Below are 19,954 nucleotides of genomic sequence, written 5' to 3' on the forward strand. Positions count from 1 at the left end.
TTCAAAGTTATTACTTTTTAACGTTTTTAGTTCAGTTGCTAAAATTGTATGTTAAATCAAAGTTTCATTTTTTTTACATTGTATTATCTGTGGATTATACGCCATCGCAGATAATAAACAGGGAAATACAGAATAGTAAAATGATAATACCTATGGTGAAGTATTATCTTGAGCATTTTTACTTCCTTTTAGGAAGTAAAGGAAGTATTGTATTCATGAAAAAATTTTCACTCAAAAATAGACCTTAATTTCCATTTTGCTCACCCCCGAAAGAATGTTGAGTTTTTTTTTCGACTCAACCACACGTGGATAAGTGCCTAAGAACGTAGACACGCGAAATATCCATTTTGACGATTCCAGAGAAAAAACAATGAGTTTTCTCGCAACGTTTGTATGTGTGTCGCATAACTCAAGAACGGAATGTCCTAGAAAGTTGAAATTTGGTACGTAGACTCCTAGTGGGGTCAAGTTGTGCACCTACATTTTTGGTTGCCATTCGGATGCTCCAAAGGGGGTCTTTTGCCCCTTTTTGGGGGGAAATCATTAATTTTGATATAAATTCAAGTGGTGTTATAATTTGGCGGACACTTGGCGATATATCGCCAGTCTTTTGGTCGCCAACTTGGCAACAAATTTGGCGATTAAAATTTTTTTTTTAAATCTGGTTTCAATTTCGCCATTGTTGGTGATATTTAGAGAGTAAACTATTGAATCACAATAAAACTGTCAATAATGAGAAAATGACAATAAACTGGAGTAAAAGGAAGTCATGTGATGCACACATCAGCTTGTTTTAAAACTTTTAAGAAAGGGTGTTACCACATTATAATTACATACAATTCAATATCATTTAGAATTTTTTATAACTTCTTAAAATATTAATTTTATTTTCGTTCTCTGTTAGTCGAAAAAACTCGCCAGCAACTCCTGGACCCCCTAACCACCAAATACTTTCAACACTACCCGAGCATTCATCCTTTTCCACACTAACTACGAAACATCTCGAGACTACAAGCCTACAATAGTATTGAATAATACGTGTAAGTGTTCAGTGCACACACTTTATTAAAATTCATCAGAAATGCAACTTGTAAAAGTATTAACAAAGAAAAACAATACAAGGCTCTCAACCTCTGTATTTATGAGCAAAGAATACATTCTATAACTTTTGGACAAAACTTGATATTTTTTTTAAAAATACATTTTCAACTTTACTGTCCATATAGGCCTTGTTTTGAAGTATTTAAACACACATAGAAAAATAAACAAATAAATGATCTTAGAAATAACACAAATATGATATTTTTAAAAATAATATGGGAATAATATAATAATATAAATCTGAATTTCACCTACAAAAATTACACCAGACCATATAAATCAGCTAAATCATAACAAACTTTTTATGTTTCATTGCTTTTATACAAAGAAAACATACCAATATCAGTTTCAGTACTAAAAATAAGATCAAACTTTACATAACGATTCTGCATCCTCTTTTATAAGGACGATAATCCCAGCTTAGATCACTGACCTACCTACCACATTTTATCTTTGGACCTACATTTGGACATCAAAAGACCATTATTGCAGAGCCCGTGATATATTTCGTGAATAACCAAGTAGACCAACGTGGCTGCCTATCTAGTTCAAAACTTCTATCAGTGAAGCTTAATCGGAAGGATAAGTTCCCACTGCTAAAGGAGTACATATAAATTTCAAATTAAATTTCTGAGTTTCATGATCATTCATTAGTCAAGAAATAACAATTTTTAGGTTTCACATTTTTTCTTAAGGAAAAAATAACTTGAAATTAACTATTTGATTCATTAAGGATCAATGTGTTTAAAATTACATGACTCCCAAGAAATTTTGCCAATTGTCAAAATCTTACACATTCATAAATTGTACTTATTAAATCTGAAATTACGCTTTTTTTTCTTTTTCAAGTTTAAGGAAACTAAGATTTATTTTTTCACATTATAGTGTTCTGCAAATGTTAATAAATAGCAAATGACTAAAGTTCAGTACTTTCAGCTTTGAAATAAGCAAATGAAATTAAGAACGGCAAAGACGAACGTGCATGAAAGTGAGCTGTAAATAGCACATAAAATAAAAACAGAGAATTAAAAAAATATTTAATGAATTTTAAATTTTTGTCATGGTCAAATCAATGGCTTGTAATTATTTCATGGGCAAATGATTTTTCAGAAAAGACAAATACATTTTTTATGAAAACATATGCATTTAATTGTTAAAGTTAAAATAAAACACTTAAGGTGTATCAGTACAGGTTAATGATTTGTTTGTACTCAGCAGAGAAGATATTTGAGTATTTTCATTAAACTGTATATTTTTTGCTTCAGGCATAAAATGCTAACAATTAAAAATTTTATTTACATTAATTAGTTAGAGTATAATAATTTTAGCAACAAATACGCAAAGAAATATTTAGCAGACCTGCTAAAGAAGTTGAAATACCACAAAGATAATAGAAAATTCTAAACATGCACACATTAATTTTTTTTTTTTTTTGGATTCATATAATATACCCTACACTAAATATTTCTTCACATTCACATACAAAAATATTACAACATTTTTTGGAATTCAATAACTAGTTCTCTCACTATTTTACACTCTTTTATATCTTTAACAAGAATATTAGACAATCACATAACATCTCTGCATAGATCTTTTCAATGAAAAGAGGTGAAATCATTCACAGAATGATGTTGGAATACTTCACATGCCCGTAGTGACCCAATTCAGGGGTGGGGGAGAAAATCAACGCATGAAGAGCCTATAGCAGTGGGAACATTACCTCCCGCCCCTCCCCAATTGAATTTGCATTAGCATTGTGATAAAATAAACATTTGTAACAAAATAGGATTTAACAACTAACAATTCTTTTCCGTGTGAAATTTTTATTGCAACTCGACCCAGATTCATGAAAAATGACCATAAAAATTGATACAGATAAATCACCACATCAATGATAACATGAATGGATTAATGAAGCTAACTCGCTTGCTGACTGATTTTATATTACCTAGTTTGACATGGATTGCCTAGCAGAGGGTGGTATTTCCCTCGATATTTAAATGCTGGAAATAACAAACTTAGAGAAAGTGTCTATACTCCACCTTGAAGAAAATGATACATCCAAATTTAGCGGTCAATACCACCCAATGTCCTATTGAAGTGATAATGCAAATCTACCACAGATAAATAAATGCAATAACATTTTGAAGGCAATATACAGAATTAAGCAAAAATTTGGTTCCAGTGCTCAATGGCCATTGGTTTGAACAGCACTTTTCCTATTCATCAAGTAATTTAAATGAATTTGGCGTGGAATTTCCGTTACTTTCGTGTGAGAATGACTTTGACGACTCTAAGATAACAATGACTACAAAACTCCTTTATCGTTTTAAAATGTAAAATATACTCAGAAAATTTCAAAAATTGTATTTCCAAATAAGCTATAGTATAATTTCACTTGTGCCCACGCAGTATGCTTTTTAACATGATTTGATGCTAGATTTTGTTCAAAGTTAGCAATTGACATGTGTTCATTGATTTGAGCTGTAGAGAGAGAGTGTGTATAGATAAATATAAAAAGATTTAGGATAATTAGAATAGTGAATTTGAAAATGTGTATAATCTTAAAGTCAGATTCAATGATTGGCAAATATAAGCTGCACACTTATTTTTCAAGTAATTAATATATGCAATACAAAATACTAAACCATCTCAAATAACAAAGCATTGAAATGGTATTCTACATAATATAAGCATAAAAAATTAAAAAATAAAAGCTATAAAAGGGAAAAAAATTACAAAATGGAATCTACAGTATAATTTGGCAGCATCACTAATAAATTTAAAGCATTTTGCTTACCCATAAACTCGGTATAATGCAGATAAAATGTTACAAGTAGTAAAGTGTTCACAAATATTAATTTCATATATGATTGAATTGTTTTCCTATTATATTTTCTTTTCTACTATTTAAAATAGTTAAGGTAAATTTACAATTTTTCCCCTTCAAGACAGTCCCAACACATGACGAATCACAAGAGTCCTCTCGTTAACACTTTCATAGAAATTCTTACAGTTTTACAGGTTTCCAGGAGCTTGGTACCCATATCACGTCCGAGTTCGTTAGCTCCTCCATTTTTGTTATAACTAAATTTGAAACTAGAAACCTGTGGAATTGCCTTTAACACAGTAAAAGCACGTCAATAATAAGTTTCTAGTTCAACCCAGCCACCTGGGTTTCGACGGAGAATATATCTCCTAACTTCATCATAAACAAATATTAGTATTGAAAATGGTAATGCTGGAAACCACCAGTTAAACCTGTAATAAATCAGAACTATTTAGTGAAACAACACAAATTATCATTCACAATAAACAAAGTACTTTTATAAAATTTACCTTGCCCCTAAAAAAAAAAAAAAAAAAAAAAAAAAAAAAAAAAAAAAAAAGATTTATCCTAACTGTTTAAAAACCCTCTATTTTTAAAATTTGAATCTGTTTTTTTTTTTTTTTTTAAGAAAAAGATTTTAGAAGAAAATGAAGCTAATACTTTGAAGGATTATAAAACCATTATATATAAAGAATTACGTCACAAAAAAAAAAAAAAATCCTAATGTGATGTAAAACCAATTTAATACAAATACAGGAGTCTGGTACAGCACAGCACTTGTACTACACAGTTTTGATACTACACGGTTTCAATGTAACGCAATTTAAAAAAATGAATAGCATTTTTGTTTCAATTTACTGTTAAAAAAAATTGAGCTAAATTTGGCAAACGATAAATTAAAAGGATGTTACAAATCGAATTATTCTACTTATTTTATTTTTTTTATTGTTGTTGTTACATAGACAAACTTGGTTTCTGCAGAATTCTCAAGATTTCCTTTTTGATAGCATGCGTTTTGTTATAAAATTTAGTTTTTTCTTGCTTATCTATTATTATTTTTGAATGGCTTAAAACAATGACTTTTAGCCCTGCATTTTGTGCAAAAATGGAACCCATTAACAATCTTCATTTGGATAAATTTAAACAACTGAATCATGTTCCCTCCAATTCTCATTTGTTTAAGACTATTCTGCGGTGCTAACCGCAAAAGTCGCATCTGCAGTCGAATCCAAAATGGGAAATTTCCGTTTTAAGTTTTGGGCCTCCATGTATTTGATTCAGATGCAACTTTTTCAGAATTAAAAAAATATATCTATATTTCCAATTGACAAATGACCTTAAAACATTGTAATATGTGACAAAGAACCATCAGGTGACAGTAACTCAATTTTGATAACAAGGGCAGATATAACTTTTCTGCGTCACATGGCAGTATACATATTAACAGCATTTTAAGTCTAGTATCATAATCGAAATCTCAAAGCCCCATTACTAGCCTAATGGTCCTCCTTTGAAACAGCTCTAGTAAATCCTTTTCGAGATATGGAGACGAAAAATGAACAGCATACTCTAAATAAGGTCTTATGTCAAAAAGCAGAGTTACAGAATGAAAATACTAGTAAGAGCGTCATTAAATACAGATAGAAGTAGCAACCTAGTGAAATTTATGAAACAAAACAATATTTTAAGAAGAGTTGCTGGTAAATGGGAATTGCTTCAGTGTCAATTTGAAATTTTTTAAAATACAAGCATTTAGGTTAAGAACTTAAAAGTTTATAACTTATGTAACATATTTTACTATTAAACACTTTATAGTAAAAAAAACTTCCTGAAAAGATTTCTGTTCATTAAATTTTTTTAAGTTTAGACTGAAAAAGAATAAATTAACTTACTTAAGTGGATACATCCTAAGACCTTTGTCCATGCCTGGTGTATAACAAAGAAATGCTGCAAGGGCAGTTTCAAACACAAGTCCAAAATTCAAAACATGATTTCTAAGGACAAAGAAAAGTTTTTAGCATGAAACAATGACTTGACACAGGAATAAAGTTGTTTTCTGATAAGGAAAACAAAAACGATGTAGAAAGTATGATTCAGTTCAACAAATGAATTTTAATAAGGATGAGATGGGAGTAAGTTACTAGAAGAAGAGTTTTTAAGTTATCAAACTATTTCATGCTTGTTTGGTAATTAAAAATAATTTATCAAACAAAAAGTAAGTTGCAATCAGATACATGAAAATTGCATGAAACACATGAAAAACGAGCCAGGTTTCTTATTTTGTATGTTTCCTTCATTAATTATTCTTACTATTACCAACTATTAATTCTAGAAAAGCACTATCATTAAGTACATTACTAATCTATACCTGCCAACCTTTCTTCTAGCAAAACCATTCATTAAACTAGTAAAACTTATTAAAAGGGTACAATTTATACATACTACCATATCACCTGGACTGAAAATTTAAAAAAAAAAAAGAAGAGAAAAATGATACATTAATTAACATTATTTTTCTTCAATAGTCATTTATAAATAAATATTTCTTGTACGCATTTAAATAAATCTCCCAATAATAAATCCACTAACAATTTCCTACATTCTTAATATGTTTTCCCATCAGGTGTTTAAAAAAAAAAGAACATTGGGTTCCCAGTTTAAATAGGGTAAACTTTCTGTAAGTAATTTAAAAATAAAATGCAACCATTATGAGCTATTGCCATTTACTATGTTGATTCTAACATTTAAATACTTGAATTTTTAGGAGAATACATGAAGCTTTGCACCATTTGGAGTTTCTAAGAGTTAAATTTCTGTAAAACGTATTTCATATTATGCAGTTTTCCCCCATACTTTTCTTCTGTTAAATTGGCAAATCAAACAGTAACACAATATCATGCCAAATAATAACACTAATCCAACTAAAATCCAAGCAAAGCCGAGCACACCAGCTAATATAAAACATATGCTGAGTTAAAAAAAAATTGGAAGGCACAAATTATTACAAATACAAAAGTGACGACCAGCAACAGGCTCTGGGCCCAGCTAGACTGGTCCTAGTCAATTTACAATCCCCAGTGAAGATCAATGGCCCTCTTAAAACTATCTCCTCCCTTGCTCATTACCACCTCTTCCGGTAAACTGTTCCAAGGTTCCACTACCCTGCTAAAATAACAATTTTTCCTAACATCCATGTTAGCCTGAGATTTAAATAGCTTAAAACAATGACCCCTTGTCCTGTTTTCAGTGCTAAACTTCAGCCCCGTAACATCTTTCATTTTAATAAATTTAAACAACTGAATCATGTCCCCTCGGTCTCTTCTTTGCTCAAGACTGTACATTTTTAACCTTCTAAGCCTGGAATCATAGTCTAAGTGAGAAAGTCCATTTATTAGCCTTGTAGCTCGCCTTTGAACCCTTTCCAATACATTAATGTCTTTCTTAAGATAAGGAGACCAAAACCGAACAACATACTCCAAATGAGGTCTTACCAAACTTCTATATAAGGGCAGAAGAACTTTTTTAGATTTGTTTGAAATAGATCTATTGATAAACCCAAGCATCTTATTGGCCTTGTTGCTAGCAATGCTGCACTGTTGGCTAAACTTTAAATCCTGACTTATTAAGACCCCCAGATCAGTAACTTTGTCAGCCTGACTAATGACTGAACCTTGCAAATAATAACTTGTACACTTATTTCCATGCCCTAAATGTAGCACTTGACATTTCCCAACATTAACAGCCATACCCATTTATCAGCTCACTCCATAATATGATCTAGATCCTCTTGCAGCTGTTTTGCTTGTTCTTCATTTTCTACAGTCCCCATACTTTGACATCATCAGCAAAACAATTCATGTTCCCAGAAATATTTTTGTGAATATCGTTCATAAAAACAATGAACAAAACAAGCCCTAACACTGATCCTTGAGGAACCCCGCTTAAAACCTCACTCCAATTAGAATAATTTCCCCTTACAACTACCCTTTGTTTCCTTCTGGTCAGCCAGTTTTTTACCCAAATGAAAGTTTTCCCTCCTATTCCTATATCAGCTAATTTGCTAAGTAGAGCAACATGCGGTACCTTATTGAAAGCTTTTTGAAAATCAATGTAAACAACATCTACAGGCTTCTTATTGTCCAAAGCCATGGTAACTTTGTCATAGAAATGTAATAAATTAGTTGCACAAGATTTACCTTTCCTGAAACCGTACTAAAAACTAGTCAATAGATTATTAGTCTCTAGAAAATTTACTATCTTAATTTTTATCAATGTTTCAAAAATTTTGCAAACCACCGAAGTTAGACTCACAGGTCTATAATTTCCCGCACTCCCTTTAGACCCTTTCTTGAAGAGCGGTGTAATGTTAGCCAGCTTCCAGTCCTATGGCACTGTCCCCGAGTTATAAGAAGTATTGAAAATATTTACGATTACATCTGATAATTCCTCCGCACATTCAACTAAAATTTTTGGATAAATATTATCAGGTCCCGGAGCCTTAGTCTCTTTAATTTTTTTTCAAATGAAGTAAAATGTCATCCCTGGAAAATACAAAGTCTTCAAGCTGTACTATAGCTTGTGTCTTGTTGGTGTCAACTGTTGAGATACAGTTATCGTTAAAAACACTCGAAAAAAAGTTATTAAGAACATTAGCAATATCACTATCGTCCTGAATTAAAATTCCGTGCTCATTAACTAGTGGCCCAATATGACTATTTCGAACTTTCCCCGAATTAGCGTATGCAAAAAACCTCTTAGGATTCCTGTTTATGTTATCTGCCAGTCTTTGCTCCAACTCTCTTTTCTGAATCCGTACCAAATACTTAAATTTACGCCTTGCCTTACAATATTGGAGCCTATCTGCACTGTGACCAGTTTCTCTAAACCTATGAAAAGCAGCTTGCTTGTAATTTAGAGCGTCTTTAGTTTCCCTGGAGAACCACATTGGCCAAATTTTAGTGTTGACACCCTTTCTCCTAAAAGAAACATGATCCCCAACCGTTTTCGCTAGCTTTTTCTTAAACTCTGCCCACTGAAGATTCACATCGCTGTTGTCCAACCCAGAAGAAAAAACTGCTTTCAAACTCTGCCTAAGTGCCACAAAATCAGTGTTTCTGAAATTGGGCACAAACCTAAAATTCTCTACTTTGTGCGTATCAAATTTAATCCCAAACCTAATACTGTTGTGGTCACTGTCTCCAATGTGTTCCCCTACACATAACCCCTGAACAGAACCTTCCATATCACAGAAAACTAGATCCAAAATCACGTCCTGTCGAGTACCCTGAGTTACAATTTGATCTAAAAAAGTCACCAATTACTTTTAAAAATTCCTCTTCTCTGCTATTACTATGGTAAAAATTATTCCAATCAATTCCTGGAAAATTAAAATCTCCCATTATAATGACTGACCCCTTGCTTGAAATGTCACTAATAATACTAAACATCTGCTCATCTTGACCCTTGCTTAAGTTGGGTGGCCTATAAATGTTCCCTAAACGTAGTTTATTGCCCTTATTGCTCATCAACTCCAGCCAAATCATATCAATCTCATTAGGTTTATCATTAATTACCTATTCATTGCAAGTTAAAGTGTCTCTGACATAAAATAAAACCCCACTACCTCTTTTACCTACTCTGTCTTGTCTAAACAAATTATACCCAGCAATAGATAATAAATCATCACTTGGTAGCCCATGTCTCGGTAACTCCAATAATATCCAACCTCTCATCTATTGTTATGCTTTTCAATTCTTCCATCTTGTTCCTAATACTACGAGCATTTGTATAAAAAACCTTAAGTAAGCCCATCTTACCTTTATTTGATGCTGCGCGATTATTTGAATCCCAACTGTTAAAATATTTTCTCTTACTAGCCACCCTATTTCTGTTTCTACTAAAATCCCAATAGTTAGTACCCATTCGAATTCTGCTCCTTAAAGCATGCCCCCCATTCCAACTTAGTTTTTTGATTCTGAATCCTCTAAAACCAAACCACTAACCATTTTGACCCCCGTAGAGCTCAGATGCAGGCCATCCCTAGCAATCCAATCGCGTTTACATTTACTCCACACATCAATAAACCTGATACTACGCTTAACGCAAATTTCCTTGAGTACCAGGTTCATACACCTAACCCGTTGGTTTAACCAACTCCTATGCACTCCCCTTCTTTTCAGCAACCCTATTTTTACATCTTTCACCCGAGCCCCTGACAAACAACATCTAGCCACCTTACGTCTAACTCTGCCTATTGAGTTTCCCACCTCACGCACCATTGAATCTCCCAAAATTATACCCTTTGTTTCCCAGTCTGTTGCCTCAGCAATAACTTTCCCCTTTACCTCTGGAATATTCCCACTATCTAACACACAGCTAATGCCCACCTCCTTTTTCTAACTTCCTCCTTTACCTCTGGAATATTCCCACTATCTAACACACAGCTGATGCCCACCTCCTTTTTACTAACTTCCCCCTTTCCCTCTGGAGTGTTTACCCCATTTACACTCCTACAGCCTAATGCTAACTCACCCTCCAAAGTAAGCATCCTAACTCTGATTTCTGAGAGTTCAACACAGTTAGTGCAAATGAAATCATTCTCAGACTCATCCTTCCCCTTAAACAAGCAGAACATCTGACATAGGTCACAAGAAATCCACTTGTCCCCTTTACCACTTTTAACCTCCTTCATTATGCATATAACCCCCATTCTAGCTCAAAATGATACACTTAAAAGTCAGTACAAAAATGCAAAATTGAAGAAATAAAACTAATTATTAGAATTAGAAAGCATTGGAAGTAAAAGGTACAAAATCCTAAGACAAGCAGTAAATTAAAATAAACAAGTTACACACTTAACAGAGCACTCAGGCTTAACAAGAAATCAGCACATTTTAGGCTTAGCTACAAAGAATAGAAAAACACTTTAAGAAAGCAAGTAAATCAAAAATAAGACTAAAAAATCACTTATCTCAGGAGCAGCAAAATATCACCCCAGCAACACTAGCGCCCTCTATCGGCGAATTTATTAATTCAACAGTGCTATTAATATTTAACAAAAATTTGCAACAAGTTTCAATAGTCAAAAACTATCAATAGTTTGATACAACTATATAATTTGAAATATTACATACCTCGTGATTAAAGTGAAAAACAACGTAAATAAAGCACAAATATTGGAGAAGATACAGCATATAGCTATTTCAAGGCTACAATGGAGCCTCTTCATCAGTGCAGAAAGCTCACCAACACAACCAAAAGTTGCGAGAGAACTGTTCTCTCGCAACTTTTGTCTCTCCAATACTTGTGCTTTATTTACGTTGTTTTTCACTTTAATCATATTGTAGCACAAAGCTTATATGATAATTTTTCATATTACATACCTCATTCCCTGATGGAGAATGGAATTTCTCCTTGTTTTGCAGATGATTATATCAGCCCACTGTACTATCACAATAGACACAAAAAATGCTGTATGACAAGTGTACTCTAATGTTTTTCTATCTCTGTAGGTCTAGATAGATAAATGAAATATTTCAATGATTAAATTAGATATTTCTGAATTAATACCCTAAATGCATAGTAGTTAACCAGGTAAGTGATCAAATTTTGCTTAAAATGTCAAATTGCACACAATAAATTTTTAACTGTTGTGAATCAACTTATCACACTCATAATTAGCAGTACTTGATTTTGAAATGTACACAATTTACAACAATTATTGGTTAGAAAAATTTTCAGTTTTCTGAGAAAATATATAAAGACTTGTCTTTCTCTCTCAGATCTCATCAAAAGTTGTTTTTTTTTCCAATTTTTAACTATATCCACAACCTCACTATGAAAAGCATTACAGATCAAACAATCGAAAAGCAAAAATCAATCACGGTAGAAAACAACTATTTTAAACAAAAAGTTTATCATAACTGCTAATAATTATATGAACAGTACTGTCACAATGTCTGCCTATTTATAGCAACAAATCTTAGTTTTGCACAGTAATCTTGAACTTAAAGGACTCTTCACAGAGGAGTGAAATGAACCAAAAGATTCACTTGGTGGATCTGACATTCTGAGATTTAGAAAAATACAGAAGTTCTCTAATCCTTCACGTAAGAAAAAATTCAATTTTGCAGTTATTAAAGTATTTTGATACATTTTTGAAAAAAAGCAAGAAAATAGTTTTTTTTTTTAAATCTTTTTGTTCTTGATTTAATTCTTTCATGTTCTTGATTAAAAAAATTAAAAACCACAAGTTTTACCTGAAACCTTAGTATCAAAACATTCTTTAAGAGAGGAGGGGGAACATTAAGAGTTTTTTTTTTTTTTTTTTTTTTGAAATTGGACAAATTTGATAGTTGATGCCTTTAATTTTGGTAAAATTTTCATGGATGTGTTAGCAGTACTACAATAAGAAAAACTGAAGTTTCTTTTCTCTCACTTTGACTTGTTGGCCCTTGAGTGGAGGTCAAAGTTTAAAGTTATGAATATATGATGCTAAATACACGAACATTTTATTTCAAAAGCAATTGGTTACCCATGCCAGTTTTATTAGATATGGATACTACTTGATACTAGGTACATGCCAGTATAAATAATTTGGTGGCTTACGTATGGCTTTGAGTGCAAAGGTAATTGAAAATGCCATTTGTTAATCTTTTTTTTACCCTGTTTGTTCCGGGTTTCTGTTAAAGTGGCGAGTCCCCTCAGAAATAAGCATAGGATTAACTACTCACCATAGTATTGTACTCAGAAAAACATGAAGTCATGGGTTACCCTTGGCTTTAGTAGTTAAACGGTCTCAAACTTAATGATTTTCAAAAAATAAGGTCAAGTTTCACGGTCAATAACTTTGTGATACAGTAAGTATAAAAACTCGCTTTTATACTGAAATCATCATTTTTGAGAACGTTAAATTAAGACAATTGATTCGATTCCATGGGTTTCTAAAACTACACCATATAGAGTATAATTACAGATTTTGCAGGGGTGGAAAATCAAAAATTCATTTTTGTATCAGCTTTGTATCAGCAAAAATGTCAATTTTGTATCAGAACGAACAGTTTTGTATCAGTCAAAAGGCTGTTTTTGTATCACAATGATCAGTTTTGTATCAGATGAACCCCGGGTTTAGTAACAAAATCTTTAATTTTGCACATGCCCACTGCATAATTTGTAGCAATAAGTACATAACTAATTTTTAAAACCCAATTTGGAAGCAGTATCGCTACTTAAAAAAAGTGTGCAAAAAATAATTTGGTAAATGTAAAATAAATCATAATACTTACTTGACTATCATTTTAATTTGGTTGTTTCACAGCATTTGTTACACATTTATCATGTTTTTGTTCATAGCTTTGCATGACACAAACAACTGTAGCAACTGAATTAAAAAAAGCCGTTATTGCATTCAAAGCTAAAGGACGAAAAAAAAATTTTCTGAAAAAACACATTTATAAGCGTTGTTTCTAACTATTACAAAACAAGACAGAGAGAAGGGGATAAAGAGAGAGATGCTATAGATGTATTTTTTTTTACTTTCTTGTAAAAATTGTAGAAGCAATTAAAAAATATATATATTTAGCTGTTCAAACTTGAAAACTAATGTCTTTGGCGCAAAAAACATTTTTCTAACAGAAAGATTTGGAAAGTAAAATTAAGTTTAAAAAATTGTATTAAGTAAAGAATTATTTAGAAAAAATAAAAATTTTTACCAATAAATTCTTGAAAATCTTTACTAATAATAAAGTTGAAAGTCTGGATCTCTATCTGGATGTCCGTTACGCGCATAGCGCCTAGACTGTTCAGCCGATTTTCATGAAATGTGGCATAAAATTGGTTCGTAGCATAAGCATGAGCACCTTGAAGCGATTTATCGAAAATTCGATTTTTTTTTTTTTATTTTAATTTTAAGACAATTTTACCGAGCAAATTATCATAACGTGGACGAGTAAATTCACATAGCCATATTGGCGAGAAATTCATCATTATTTGTAAATATACAGGCGAACCAAATGACGTTTTAATTTTCTATTATCGGCAAAGCCGTGCGGGTACCGCTAATAAATAATAAATTAGTTAGATAATTAAAAACTCTTTAAACTTTAAAGACTTTTTCGGTACTAAGCCCTTTAAAGGTTTTAAAAATCCTTAAAAAAGGCTACAAGTGTAATTATAAGTAAAGGCTGTAAAATTTTTATTAACCGAAAAAATTATTTGTCAACATTTGTACAACATGTCATGGACAACATTTGTATATAAGAGCTCCCTGATTATTTTTAGGCAATTGATTAACTTTTCTCTTCATTGAGCATTTGTTTGGCTTAACATAAAAAAAAAACGGATGTGGACCCCATATTGCTGTTTTGTACGACTGTGAACACATTATTTGTGGAGACAATATTTGCATTTTATTTAACTTCAATACCCCGAGTTCATGCGTTACTTATGATAAGTTCGAACTTCGCCTGGTACCAGAGGAACTTTTCTTAACAAACAATAGTAGTTAACCAGTAGATTAAGTGTTAAATATTTTTTTTAAAAATATAATTTAAAAAGAATTGGGTGCAGATATGCATGGCAGCCTGTATAAAATGTGCTGAATAAACTTTATTTTTTAAATTTTGAAAGAAATAAATACATGTAGTAGTAGAAATTATGCTTCTTAAATAAAATAATTTTTGAAAATAAATTTCAATATTTTTATGCACTCTTAAAACACTTTTTCTGAATCTATGTTTTATTAAATTACAAGTACACCTTAATTTTATTCAAAATAATTATTAAGTGAAATAATTATTAAAATAAAAAATAAAATAAGTCAATTTAAAGTAGAATAGGTTAAAATAACTTTTCAAAATAGCTGAAAAATGTACAGGAGGCAAAAAGATTGAAACTTAAAGCACAGCACGCTATTTAAGCAAATATGAGATTTCGGTGAAAGTATCAATTTGTTCCCCCTTTTTTACTTACTAGCTCCTTTTTAGCTTCCAATGACAATGACATAAAATTAATGATAAAATCGCATTTTTGGCACAGTTTGACGAAAAAATCGCAAATTAGGCTGTTTAATATCAGGTTGTACCAGAATTTGAAAAATGGCACACATTTTCAACACCTGCTCTTGTTTAAAGTTATTGACTCAGGTCTTTTAGAGTAATTGACCTAAAACTTTTATTCCTTTTGTTTTGACAATGTAAGCTAAGAATAACCATGCTGTTTTATGTTTTTTTGAGTACTATACAATGGCAAGTAATCCTATGGATATTTCCGAGGGTCACTTGGGGCTTTTGCAGATATCCGGACACAAACAAGGCATAAAAGATAACAGAAATAGCATATTCAATTGACCTTTGCCCTCAAAGACATGCGTCAGCAACCATTATTTATGCTAGCATGTAACTAGTATCAAGTAGTATCCATATCTAAACTAGTATGTTGTGGCCATCACGAAACTTTCTTCTATATTTTTCCTTTTTCTGATCCCTCCCCATGCTTGACGATTAAGCAATATTCCCAACAAAAACGAAATTACACATGCAAAAACTTGACCACCATCCCAATGTCTGAATTATTGTAAAAACAAAACAAAGAGCGAAAATTGAAAGTTACTTTAAAAGCCTTACTTGAATTAATTACAAATATTTTATTTATTAACAAACATAAGATGGCAACAGTTAAAAATTTTAAATCATTGAGATAATATTTCCGATCATTTCCATACAATTAAAATCACGAGAAATACGCAGACGACAATCTATTACGATTTACCTTTCTTATTGTTGCATTAATAAAGCTATTTTTATTCGCAAAAAAAAAAAAAAAAAAAAAAAAAATCAACACCTCTTGGAGCGATTGGAGTCAAAATTGAACCAAAGCCTGTTTACGTATGGATTCACATATATTCCAAATTTCAACCAGAACGCAGCATTACTTCTTGAGATAGGGCACTCACAATGGAAAAAAAGAACGGGCGATTGCGCTACCCCCTTTTTAGCTGTTGACACCAAAATAAAATCAGCTCTTATACCCACTAAGGGCTACTTGTCAAAAAAATTTTGTTTGATTCCGTTCGTTATTTCTTGAGATACAGCAGTCACAACTGACGACAAAAAACGTTCTATAGCTCAACCCCCCTTTGAGTTATTGACACCAAAATTGAATCAGCACCTGCTCCTGTTAATGGCAACATATGGACCAAATTTTGTTTGATTCCGCCAGTTACTTCCTGAGGAATAGCAAGCACGCGTAACTCAAAAAACGTCCCATTGCTCCACCCCCCTTGGAGGATTTTGCGCCAAAAACCAATGGGCACAAGTTCACATACGGGCACATATGTGTACCAAATTTCGTTCGATTTCATGCGGTAGTTTTTGCTGTAGAGCGGCCACAAAAAACTGGTCACACACAGACGTGACACACATACATACACACACACACACACACACACACATACATACACACACACACACAGACAGACAGACATTTTCCAAAAATAGTCGAAATGAACTCAGCACACCTCAAAACGTTCGAATCCGTCAAAATTCGAAATTCGAAAATTTGCACGAATCCAATACTTTCTTCTATATATTAGATATAGAAGAAAGTAAAAAATTGATATGCGTCGCTCATTCCTTTTGAAGCCACATCAAATTTGAGAGAAAAGAGGCTTCACTTCGTTTTATCATAATACAGGGCTCATAGCAAGTGGAAAAAAATATATAGGAGTTTAGAAGGAACAATATAGGAGTTTGATAGCAAAATATATAGGAGTTCGATAGCAGAATACATAGGAGTTTAAAAGGGAAAATATATAGTAATTTCCGAAAAGTATAGGATCTAGTAGGTATGTTTGATCACTGTACAAAAAAGAAAAAAAAAGAAAAATTATCAATACAATGCTATATCATGCATGAAGTCAAAGCAATGTGAAGAGTCCCAGATGTGAGAGCAAATGAATTTTCGTACCCTCGGCTGCTTACATGAATAATGTTTGTTTAAGACAATTTTGATTCAATTTAGCGAAATTGTGTGTGCGTGTTTTTCTTCTTTTTAAAAGTGCAATTCTACATACAATTTAAGAGAACTTTAATAAATTTTATAAGGATACCGCACGCTCAATATCCACTCTCTGATTATTCAAAGAATTTTATCACAAAACAGCAGTGGTGGATTTAGAGGGGAGGGAGGGGGCCTGGGCCCCTCCCAAAGGGATAAATTTATTTAACTATTTCAATTATTATTTTTCAACTATTATCTCCAAAAAAAAAAAACTTTTTTAGTTATGTAAAAAGAACACAAAACATATTTGAATAAAAGCATTTTCGTTTACTGAAGTGAAGTATTGCTGGAATCGGATCCCAGAGCGGCGGAATAAATTTTACTCGCTGGTTTTGAATTCAAGCATACGTAATATCGCGATTCGTCCATTAATTCTTCTTTATTGAAATCAATCAATAATTCACTTTTTTTTTGTAATGTGCAGACGTAGTAAGAGTAATTTTAATCCAGATAGCTATTTGCGAAATAATATACTTCTTTTTTAGGAATAAAAAATGCAAAATGAAAGAAATGACATGATATCTAGTTTCTTGGCAAAGCCATAATATTAATGAAAACGGCATGCCGTATATCAAAATTAGGGTTTCCAATCCCAAATCCAGCATTATATTTATCAGGACTAAGAGCAAAATCTTGCAAGATTTCCAATCCTGCAAATATTTTCCATGCAAACATTTTAAAAACTTTGGCAGCTTATAAAACGAATATTTTTAAAAGCATCGAAAGTTTGAATCACCTTCCTCATACATCTGCAAGAAGAGCTACTTTTTTGAAAAAATAAATTCATAAAAACTTTGTTTTGAAACATTCTATAAGGGGAGGTGGGGGCGCTCTTCAATTTCGGGGCCCCCTCCAAAAAATATTACTGTATCCATCCCTGCAAAACAGTATGAAAAAGCAATTACAAAATTCAGATTTCAACTTACGTGCTTTGAAAAATGCATCTCTTATTGATTGCTAAAACTAGGTAATAATTATTTTGGACATTCTTTTTTCAATGTCATAAATCTACCCATTGTCTTCGGTATTGGTACTTCATTGCTTCAATGCTAACACTAACAATTAAAAGTCCCATCGACTCCATGTCTCTCTCGTCTCACTGGTTTTGTTGGACATATCCTGAAAAAATCGTTACAAAAAGTGTGCAACACTTTACCTCCCCTTTGTTTCACTATTTACAGAAAAAAAAAGAAACTAATTTCACTAAACAAATGCAAAGAAAAAAAGACTGCGCTAATGCATCATGTTTGTGGGAAATAGTCAGTCTCATATGCTTGATTCATTTAAGCGGCATGTTTGATTCAAATATTCAGCAGTTTCTTAGTGTTAAAACTGGATTTCGTTTAGTTTCTGAGGAACTGATTCATTAAAGTGGCTGATTCAATTACCCAGCGCTCACTGTAATGGCATTATCCATAATGTGTGCATTATTATGTTAGTTAATGTGTATATATGTACACACATGTAGAAAGAGTGAATTTGATCTAATCTGCCAAACAAAGGGGGGGCGTTAGAAGAGCCCAAGGGGAGCATAGAATTATCCATCATCATGGATGATATTTGTAAACATAACCAAGTAGATGGAAAAAAATGAGTCAAAAAGAAAACAAATTCTGAGATAAAGACCGATTTCTTAAATTCTTGGAAAATCTACACACAAAAAAAAAAAAATATTTTTAAAAAGCAGACAAAATCCTATAAAACGACATTTTTTCCATCAAGATAGTTACATTTTTCACCAAGCTACAAGCTTTGAAACAATTGAAGTACTCAAAGTTGAATTAATGCCAAAATCCGTACTGGCATTTTCAAAAATAATCATTTGAGATACAATCGGTAATGTAAGTTTATATGTGACAAAATTAAAAGTTTTCAAAATCTTTACAGCAGTACACGTAAAGTTAACATGTTATACTATTAAAATTACAAAGTATACTCATTAAAAGAAAAAAAAAAGAAAACAAGTTAAAAGCTGCAAGTAAAATCATCTATATTTTGCATATTTCATAAAAGTAATCAAACAGAAGTTTAGTACATATGCCAACATTAAAGATGTAAGTGTGCTCAGTGCAGGGGAGAAAGAAGAAAAAAAAAAATGGATCGAAGGTTTTTGCATTTTTGGGTAGCATTTAACATCCGACGGAAAAAAAATATAGGAGTTAGTGAGAAAATATAGGAAAAATAGGAGAATATCTGACAAATTGCAAAAATATAGGAAATATAGGAGACATAGGAGGACTATGAGCCCTGTAATATTAGTAATACATTCTGAAAGTTTCAGGAAAATTGAAGATGTCAACTATCAGGTCCCCATTCACTTTGTCCAGTTAAAAAAAAAAAAAAAAATTCTTAAGACAAGGATCTTTAAGTAATATTAACAATGAAATATTCTTGTTTTCAAAAACTGGAATAATTTTCTTGAAAACAAATGTCCTCATTTTCTTACCCATTCTTGATTATATGAATCCACTAAATCATTCACAGCTGCAGAATCCCATTGTTCACGAAGTCCTAGTAATCTGTTTGGCCAGAAACCATTCTCACTCATAATTACAAAATATACAAAAAACCCGGCCGCTGCTTGCATCATGCCTATCTGTCCATAGGACATAGATATTAGCCTTAAAAGAAATACAAGATAGATGAGATGTTTAGTCTTACAATCCTTAAAAGCATATTACAAAAACACCCAAAGACTGAATTCATGAAAAGTTCTTTCGAAAACAGCAACATAAAAAGACAGCATCTGAAATTAAAGCCCACTAATTTAAATGTAAAAAGCATTCAAGTTACATAATTCCAGAATTGAAGCAAAACTTATTCAAAAACAATAATACAAGGATATGACTGCTTTTAAAGCGACAAACAATGTTTAATGATTCATTGAAACAAATTAACATAATTATTGAACTGACTTTGCCATCCAAAGCAATGGGATAAAACTACCTCAATGAGCTATTTTAA

General features: G+C 32.0%; 1 protein-coding gene across 1 annotated transcript in view; it reads right to left on the minus strand.

Annotated features, from left to right (window-relative positions):
• Nucleotides 1-1,047: 1,047 nt before the first annotated feature.
• LOC129225702 (sodium/potassium-transporting ATPase subunit alpha-like) overlaps nt 1,048-19,954 on the minus strand; it is a 156,142-nt gene continuing 137,235 nt past the window's right edge. The window contains exons 18-21 of the mRNA XM_054860179.1: nt 19,437-19,611; nt 11,317-11,447; nt 5,827-5,928; nt 1,048-4,365 (exon numbers count right to left, since the gene is read on the minus strand). Of these exons, the coding sequence (XP_054716154.1) occupies nt 4,245-4,365; nt 5,827-5,928; nt 11,317-11,447; nt 19,437-19,611 (529 nt within the window). The 3' untranslated portion in view covers nt 1,048-4,244. The remainder of the gene's footprint in view (nt 4,366-5,826; nt 5,929-11,316; nt 11,448-19,436; nt 19,612-19,954) is intronic.

Source organism: Uloborus diversus, chromosome 7, assembly GCF_026930045.1.
Source record: "Uloborus diversus isolate 005 chromosome 7, Udiv.v.3.1, whole genome shotgun sequence".
Lineage (NCBI taxonomy): Eukaryota > Metazoa > Arthropoda > Arachnida > Araneae > Uloboridae > Uloborus > Uloborus diversus.